This window comes from Oncorhynchus nerka, linkage group LG13, assembly GCF_034236695.1.
Source record: "Oncorhynchus nerka isolate Pitt River linkage group LG13, Oner_Uvic_2.0, whole genome shotgun sequence".
Classification (NCBI taxonomy): Eukaryota; Metazoa; Chordata; class Actinopteri; order Salmoniformes; family Salmonidae; genus Oncorhynchus; species Oncorhynchus nerka.
In genome coordinates, this window is record NC_088408.1 from 61,780,798 (window position 1) to 61,789,651 (window position 8,854).

Sequence of the window (8,854 nt, forward strand, 5' to 3'; positions counted from 1 at the left end):
AAGTTAGTAGGGCTCTTTTTTATTTTCTCAGAAGTACTGAGTTAGGTAGGAGGACTTAGAAATGTTGTAAACTGTGATTGACCACACACTTTCAGCACAGTAAGTAGATGGTTTGTTAAAGAAGAATGGTAGAAAGTGTAAGCAGAGTAAGCTGTACGCCGGATCGAAGACTGGAGGAGAAATGGAAGTGAAAGAGGGAGAAATATCGGAGGTGGTAGGTGTGGTGAAGTTGTCGACAGAGGGTCAGGATAAAGATGACTGTGACCGTAGGAGTGACATTTTTTGAAAAAGTGGACCCTTTTGGCTGATCCATTTGTGGTTTCAGGGTGGCTGAAAACAGAGTTTGGTCCAGTGGAATCGGTGACCAGAAGTGGTCATGTGATAATTGTTTGTGTTTCTATTGGTCAGAGGGAGCAGGCGCACTGTGTTAAATGAATGGGGACAAGAGAGGTGAATTGTTTTGTTGTCAAGGAAAGGGTGCCATTGAGAGGAGTGATTACAGGGGTAGGGGTAAATGTGAAAGTTGACCAACTGAAAGGGAAGATTCCCAGTGTTTGTGATACTTGTCGTTTGGTGCGACGCAGACAGGGTGGCGAAACAGAAGAGTTGTTGTCTGTCCTTTTGAGTTTTGATGTTGAGTCTTTGCCCGACAAAGTGATGTTAGATATACGCTATCCCTTACGAGATGTTGTGCCAAAAGCATTACGTTGTTACAGGTGTCAAGTGTATGGGCATGTGGCAGTAGTGTGTAGGAGGGAGGTGTGGGAAGTGTGCAGAAGGGCATGTGTAGCATTGGGGAAAGTAGTGGTATGCGCTAATTGTAGGGGTGCCCATGGGTTGGGGATCAGAAATGTCCCGTGCGAGAGAGGCAGATTGAGGTTTCCAGGGTTAGAGTAGAGCAGAAGTTGTCCTATGCTGAGGCAGTTCAGAAAGTAGGGGGGGGGATCCTGAGAGGAGTGGTGTGAGTAACAAGTGATACAGTATATGTTTCAGTAAGATTAGATTTTTTTGCATTTATAGCAATGGTTATCAACTGTACTGCAGGGGTGGAACATAAGTCACAGACAATTGAGGTTGTGGTGGCAGCTGCAGAGAGGTATTTGAGTGTGCAAGACTTGACGTCAGAAGAGTTACAGGGTGTGATAAGTGGTCTGAGGTAGGACTACGTATATTTAAATAGTGGAGTAGGGTGGTGGGTTTTTAGTGACTAGGGTGTTTATTTTTGTATTCTTATTTTTTTAAAGCAAAATAAGGAAGTTATACTCCAGTCTAGTAGGTGACGGTAATGCAACATTTTATTGGACGCCAACCGCCCTTAAACCTCATCGAAGAAGAAGAAGTGGCTAGCTTCACACAGGTATGGCGCGAGACAGCAAGTGCACTGGAATCTGTTGAAAGCAAACTGCGAAGTGAGAAACGAGAGAGAGTGAGAAAATGAAGTTCCTACACACGTGGATTAATTTATATCACTGTAGTTATTTTAAAGCGATTATGCTTGTCGGTCGGCTTTAAAACTAAATCATAAACGTTCGTTGAGTTTGACTCTAGTGGAGAAGCTTGCTATGCTCGCGCACACAAACAAATGACGGAGAACAACCCGCTGAACGTGCTGAGACGGTGCACACCTATCGACGGAGAACGGACGAATGACATGGGAAACATTTTAGAAACACCCTTTGTCGTCTAATTTATTATTACACAAGTTAAACTGGTTGGAGATCAAAGACGTTAGCAAGCTATATTTTGAACGTTTCGATAGATCATTTGTAAACGGCATCCCCCTCCCATCCAGGATAAAACCATAACATATATGATAAGATTGAGGAATGTGCGGCGTTAAAAACATTTGACACGTCATTAAACCGTATAGGATTATTTTAGTCTCTACCAAAAGCAGCTTCCTCATTATCTACAGAACTGTCAACAGCGCTAGCAGCAGTTTGTCGCTTTGTTTACCTCGCTACTGTAGCTAGCTAGCTAACGTTTTGAGAGCAGGCTGCACAGTTGGATGGATAACGTTAGCTAACCTAGCTACCAACTAAACGTGGTGCCAACACTGGTGGGTAATGCTTGCAGCCCCTCTGTATGACAACCAGCTGTTGGTTGTTGGGACGAGCAATTTGAATTGGTCCTGATTTATTTGACTGGCTGTTAGGAAAGCTTCCAAAGAGCGAGTGCCAACGGGGTCGTCCGGTTTTCAGCCAGTCTTCATTGCCACTGGGGTCACCATGGCACAGCAGCAGATGCCAAGCTCTCAGAAGGCACTAATGCTTGAACTGAAGTCTCTCCAAGAGGAACCAGTGGAGGGTTTCCGCATCACACCAGTAGAAGAGTCTGACTTGTACAACTGGGAGGTGGCCATATTTGGACCCCCCAACACACTTTATGAGGGAGGATACTTCAAGGTGAGGGAGAATTTCTTCTGCAATACACCTGATCTGGGACCTATTGCTAACTAGTCTAGAGTATAGAAAATATTCATAAAATAACAAGAATCCAAACAGTAGCGTTACTTATAGTATATACAAACACACTTTTTTGTTATATGTAGGCAATCCCTGTACCCCTGCCTAGAGAGCAGTGTTTCCCAAACTTGGCATACCGCTTGTAGCCTTTCCATAGTTTATTTGACCATATAAATTAACATTGCAATATTTTACGTTACAACTGAGTCTTAAGCGGTCACCCAGGAAGAACTTGCCACAACCCTCCAGTGGGTGTCAATCTGCGACACACTATTTGTGAAAAGCCAAAGTGTTCCTCCCCGTACACATCACTGACTTTCATTTCCCAGGCACACATGAAGTTTCCAGTTGACTACCCCTACTCTCCACCTACTTTCCGTTTCCTCACAAAGATGTGGCACCCCAACATATATGAGGTGATGTATACCACATTGTATGTTTGTCTTGGTTTTATGTGATTTATGAGTTTCTGGGTAATTGTTGGTCTTGCTGTGGAGAGTAACTTGCTGTTTGTCTACAGAATGGGGAAGTGTGTATCTCCATCCTTCACCCCCCTGTTGACGACCCACAGAGCGGAGAGCTACCCTCTGAGAGATGGAACCCCACCCAGAATGTCAGGTAAAATACTCCGTATGAATACATTCCGAATGCACTGTAAATGCTTCAAAATGAACAAAAAGGTGATGTTAGCTGATGAGTTTCTCATAGAACAAAAACGTATAAGATCTCCTAAGCCTACCACAGACTCTATTTTTGTAATTTATCCAAAAACCCTTGACAAACCCAATTTCCCCTTAGGCTTTGGCCAACAAGCCATGGTGAAGTTGGCCTCCGTTAGTGCCTTAAAAATACACCATTTGATTTTTATTTAACCAGGCAAGTCAGTTTAGAACAATTTCTTATTTACAATGACGGCCTATTCCGGATGACGCTGAGCCAATTGTGCCCTGCCCTATGGGACTCTCAAATATGGCCGGATGTGAGAGATGCCTGGATTCGAACTAGGTACTATAGTAATGCCTCTTGCAATGAGATGCAGTGCCTTAGACCGCTGCGCCACTCGGGAGCCCATTACTATTGCTCTCTATACAGTGCATTCGGAAAGTATTCAGAGCCCTTGACTTTTTCACGTTACAGCCTTATTCTAAAATTGTCCTCATCAATCTACACACAATACCCCATAATGACAAAGCGAAAACAGGTTGCAAATTGATTAAAAATACAAAACAGAAATATCTTATTTACTTAAGTTTTCAGACCTTTTGCTATGAGACTCGAAATTGAGCTCAGGAGCATCCCGTTTCCATTGATCATCCTTGAAATGTTTCAATAACTTTGCGTCCTCCGGTGGTAAATTCAATTGATTGGACATTATTTGGAAAGGCACACACCTGTCTATATAAGGTTGACAGTGTATGTCAGAGCAAAATCCAAGCCATGAGGTCAAAGGAAGTGTCTGTAGTGCTCCGAGATCGGATTGTGTCAAGGCACAGATCTGGGAAAGGGTACCAAAAAATATCTGCAGCATTGAAGGTCAAAGAACCGTGGCCTCCATCATTCTTAAATCACGATTCAATCGTTACTCCTATAGGGAACCTGGTACCATCCCTATGGTGATGGATGGTGGTGGCAGCATCAAGCTGTGGGATGTTTTCAGTGGCAGGGACTGGGAGACTAGTCCGGATCGAGGAAAAGATGAACAGAGCAAAGTACAGATCTTTGATGAAAACATGCTCCAGAGCGCTTAGGACCTCAGACTGGTGTTAAGGTTCACCTTCCAGCAGGACAACAACCCTAAGCACACAGCCAAGACAATGCAGGAGTGGCTTTGGGACAAGTCTCTGAATGTCCTTGAGAAGCTGTGCAGCGACGCTCCCCATCCAACCTGACAGAGCTTGAGAGGAATGAGAGAAATATAGTTGTGCCAAGCTTGTAGCGTCATACCCGAGAAGACTTGAGGCTGCCAAAGTTGCCTCAAAGTACTGCGTGAAGTGTCTTAATACTTATGTAAATGTGATATTTCAGTTTATTTTAAAAACTTTTGCAAACATTTCTAAACCTGTTTTCGCTTTGTCATTATGGGGCATTGTGTGTAGATTGATGAGGGGGGGGGGACTATTTAATCAATTTTAGAATGAGGTTGTAACAAAGTGGAAAAAGTCAATGGGTCTGTATACTTTCCAAATGCACCGTATACCTAAAAGTTGAAGAATGGTGCGCAACATTTCAGGAGAATGTCTCTCAGTACGTACTGTTGTAAAACTTAGCTAAATGTTTAATCAACTGAACGTACCCCTGACATGCCTAGTGAACACGGCCCAGATGTACTCACCTGTGACCTTACCTGTGTACTGTTTGTATATGAATATGTCTATTCAGGACCATCCTACTGAGTGTGATCTCTCTGCTGAACGAGCCCAACACCTTCTCCCCGGCCAATGTCGATGCCTCTGTTATGTTCCGCAAGTGGAGAGACAGCAAGGGCAAGGACAAAGAGTATGCTGAGATCATCAGGTACCTAAAATTCTCTTTTAACACGCAATGAAAAACAGCAATATACTCCTTCACACACACACACATGACTAAACATGGAAATTCAGTGCAGTCAATCACTTCATTTTCTACCTGGAATCTTACTCTTTCTCTCAGGAAGCAGGTAGTGTCCACTAAAGTGGAGGCGGAGCGGGATGGGGTGAAGGTCCCTACCACGCTGGCGGAGTACTGCATCCAGACCAAAGTGCCTTCCCACGACAGCAGCTCGGACTTGCTTTACGATGACCTCTACGATGATGACATTGAGGAGGATGACGAGGAAGACGAAGATGATGCAGAAGCTGGGTGCCAGATGGCCGGAGAGGAGGGGAACTGCTTAATTGACGAGGAAGACTCGGGCAACGAAGAGTCATGACCTTCCTCCTCTCACTTTTTATCCCGCTCCTCCCCACCAGTGACTCTGCTGCAGCCTCCTCCTATCCTTACTTTCTGATTCCTTACCACGTGCGCACACACACACTCTTGCTCGATCCATCCCATTCTTGACAGCTTCCCATAGCACTTAGCATGCCCATATTCTATTAAGGTGCTCTACACCTGAAGCAGGGATTTTTAACAGCTTTATGGGGGTCAGATTTAATGGTTTTATTATGGCATTTCTCTTATTCAGCCATTTGAGGGGTCAGTTTTAAACAGTTCAACATAATCACATGCTTTATAATGACACCAATCTGGCTTGTATGCTGTCTACCAGTGTTGCCAACAATTTTTTTGTGAGAATTCCTATTGGCTGCTTGATTTGTCGCCAGATGATGTTTTGCCGTTACCATGACATTTTCTCCCCTTCTCCCGCTGCACACCCCCTCCCCTTATGCTTCTGTACCTGTGTGTGTGGTGTTGCTGTGACTTCTTTTGCATAGGCAGCTTTTCTCACTTTTGTTTGTGGAATTATTTAGTGGGAAAAGTCACTAGAAGGTATCAAAACTCATCTCCAAGGCAGCCTGAAAAGTAGCTTAATTTGTCGCTAGGCACTTTGACAAATAAAAGTTGCTGTGGGGGTCTGAAAACTGACTGAATATAGCGACTTTAAGTTGGCAACACTGGTTTCTACCCCTCCCAGGGTTAAAATACACTCTCAAACTAGTTCTAATTCCATTGTGTTAAACCAAATTGTATTCAAATGTAAAACCACCATTTAAATTAACTCTAATTTGTTCTTAAGCTGTGGAACAGGGTGGTAAGAGGCACTCAACTAACATACCCCTCTCTTACTCTCTCACACATCAATTAAATTAATAAACAAAAAACCTACTCTTTCTGTATTGCCCTGGCATGGATCTGAACACCAAAAGGACCATTTTTGCTTGGTTCCTCATGTTTCTCTGAGTCATCCACTCAATCAAAGATCGCTAGCAGATAGGAAGGGTTGGGCACTGACTCCCAACATGCATCTCTTTGAGTGGATTCATCTCAACATGCATATTTTCTGAGGTGAAATGCACCTGAAACTGATAAAGGGTTTCTGAGACTGATAAACTGATAAAGTCTCACGCCTGATGTCACTTAAACTCTTGTGCTCTCAAACAAGATGCTTCCAAATATTGGTACGGTACCAGCGATGGATAATTTCCATGGGGACTGGACTGGCGACATGGCGTTGTTTCCTTGGTGACTGATTTGTAACAACCCATTCTTTCTATGCCTATGGGGGACTTGAACACCAGGGGTGAATGAGACAAGTGGACCCCCTCCACACCACAGAGCATTGGATCCAACAAACTGCTCTGCACAGAAAACAGCACTGAGAGAGCAACACTGCTGTTTCAAGTAGAGACAATTTGTTCTGTTCGTATTTGCTGTAGTCAGTAATCTCCCGTTCAAGGTTTGATGAAAACATCTCTCTTTACCCAGAAACACAGACAATGAATGCTGGATCACCATGGGAAGTGTTGACCATTCCATAACACTTTGTTACAGCTGAAGTTTGGGGTGTGTCACCTTCCTCTACTAAGGGTGTGTATAAGCAACAGACCTGGGTTCACATACTATTTGAAATCATTTTAAATGTCCCAAAAGTGCAAACCCAGACTTTTGAAAGCAAGCTATTTGATTTCGAATAGTATTTGAATGCAGGTCTGATGAGCCAGACATTGAGGTTACAAATGCTTGGGTATAATGGAGTGAACTGAAAGCCACTTAATGTCTTTGATTTTTCATTTGAGTTTGGTAGTCCTCAAGTGGTTCCAAAGTAAATGTGATTCATGATGTTTTTGTTGCCAAAGAGATCTCCCAGTGCCAGTCACAGGCCCTTGACGACAGATGGGTAATCATTACATAGAAAAGCATTCCGTTTGGGGACACGTAGAGCGCTTCATAACCATTATGATCATTTATTAGATATCTCAATTATGTTTCATTTTAATTTAAGTTCAATAATCGCTTAGAGACTTTGGGCTTGATTCAATCAAATGCACAGGGCAATATTTATGCAGTAGTATGTAGGCCTAAACATAGTGGGTAAACAAAGATATTGTGTAAACATTGCTAAGGCAGGGTGGCTTGGATCCGGCCCTTGGTGTCTTTCAGCTAATGTTACGTGTTTGTTTTTCGGAGTAGAAAATTCACCTTGTTTTTCATGGTCTAACTGAACTTACGTCATGAACGTTGACTGAAGATAAAATAAGCTTACTTTTGTGAATCAAAGGCTTTATATTTGGGTTGTTTGTTGCACAAAGTCAAATAAATACAGAGAGCACTGGAAATTGTCAAAGCTATTTCAAAGTGAGAATTATTTTCGCCATTAAAAACATCCACTTGTTAGATATTTGTTTCAATGAAAAAGAAAACGCATTCAAATGAAATGCCCCCCCCCAAAAAAAGTTTGCTGATAAAAATCGGTGGGGTGAATGAGAGAAAGTCTGAAGATGGAAGTAGGGCAATCGAGTCTCAATCGCATGTGTCTGTAGCATTGAGCCCCTCCCACTACTGATCTCCCTGTGTAGCACAGGAGGCTACTGAGGGGAGGACGGCTCATAATAATGGCTGGAATGGAATGGTATCTAACACATGGAGACCATTAGTTTGATGTGTTCGATACCATTCCATTTATTCCGATCAAGCCATAACAATGAGCCGGTCCTCCACAATGAAGGTGCCAGCAGCTTCCTGTGGTGTGAGGTGAGGCTCTCAACCTTCTAGCGTCTGTCCTTTTTCTTTGCAGCCACATGGGCCTGAAAATAGTTACAGAGTTAAGAGCCATAAACGCTGGATATTCCTGTATCAACAGGTTCAACTGTATAACAGTGCAACAACAGGCTTCTTATTTTTTCCTCGCAGGCCTCTCCAGAGCGATGAGAAGCTTCCCTTTCTCTGCTTTGCTGCAGATGCGATGCTGAGGCGATCACCGGGAGAGAAAACGTCTGCGAGGGCTCCAGGCTGGTAGCATCAACTACACTGAACAAAAATATAAACGCAACATGCAACAATTTGAAAAGATTTTACTGAGTTACAGTTCATATAAGGAAATCAGTCAATTGAAATTCAGTAGGCCTGTAAATCTATAGATTTCACATGACTGGGAATACAGATATGCATCTGTTGGTCACAGATACCTTTTTTTTAAAGGTAAGGGCGTGGATCAGAAAAACAGTATCTGGTGTGACCAGTATTTGCCTCATGTAGATCAGCACATGTCCTTCGCATAGAGTTGATCAGGCTGTTGATTGTGGCCTGTGGAATGTTGTTCAATTCTTCAATGGCTGTGCGAAGTTGCTGGACATTGACGGGAACTGGAATATGCTGTCATACACGTCGACCCAGAGCATCCCAAACATGCTCAATGGGTGACATGTCTGATGAGTATGCAGGACTAGGACATTTTGAGCTTCCTGGAATTG

The 8,854-nt window shown here is 43.2% G+C and overlaps 1 protein-coding gene across 1 annotated transcript; it reads left to right on the top strand.

The window, feature by feature from the left end:
- Positions 1-1,028: 1,028 nt before the first annotated feature.
- On the top strand, positions 1,029-7,728 carry LOC115139795 (ubiquitin-conjugating enzyme E2 R2). The gene is made up of 6 exons (XM_029677581.2): positions 1,029-1,357; positions 2,156-2,405; positions 2,795-2,881; positions 2,986-3,083; positions 4,845-4,979; positions 5,115-7,728. Exons 2-6 carry the CDS (start codon positions 2,229-2,231, stop codon positions 5,371-5,373), a joined length of 756 nt encoding a protein of 251 aa, XP_029533441.1. The 5' UTR covers positions 1,029-1,357; positions 2,156-2,228; the 3' UTR covers positions 5,374-7,728.
- The last annotated feature ends 1,126 nt before the right edge of the window (positions 7,729-8,854 follow it).

What these genes read in the sequence shown, in the direction of transcription:
- LOC115139795 (XM_029677581.2), top strand. Translation starts at nt 2,229, where the DNA reads ATGGCACAGCAGCAGATGCCAAGCTCTCAGAAGGCACTAATGCTTGAA. An exon ending in ATGAGGGAGGATACTTCAAG is followed by an intron (nt 2,406 to 2,794) that starts GTGAGGGAGAAT and finishes TTCATTTCCCAG; the next exon opens with GCACACATGAAGTTTCCAGT. An exon ending in AACCCCACCCAGAATGTCAG is followed by an intron (nt 3,084 to 4,844) that starts GTAAAATACTCC and finishes ATGTCTATTCAG; the next exon opens with GACCATCCTACTGAGTGTGA.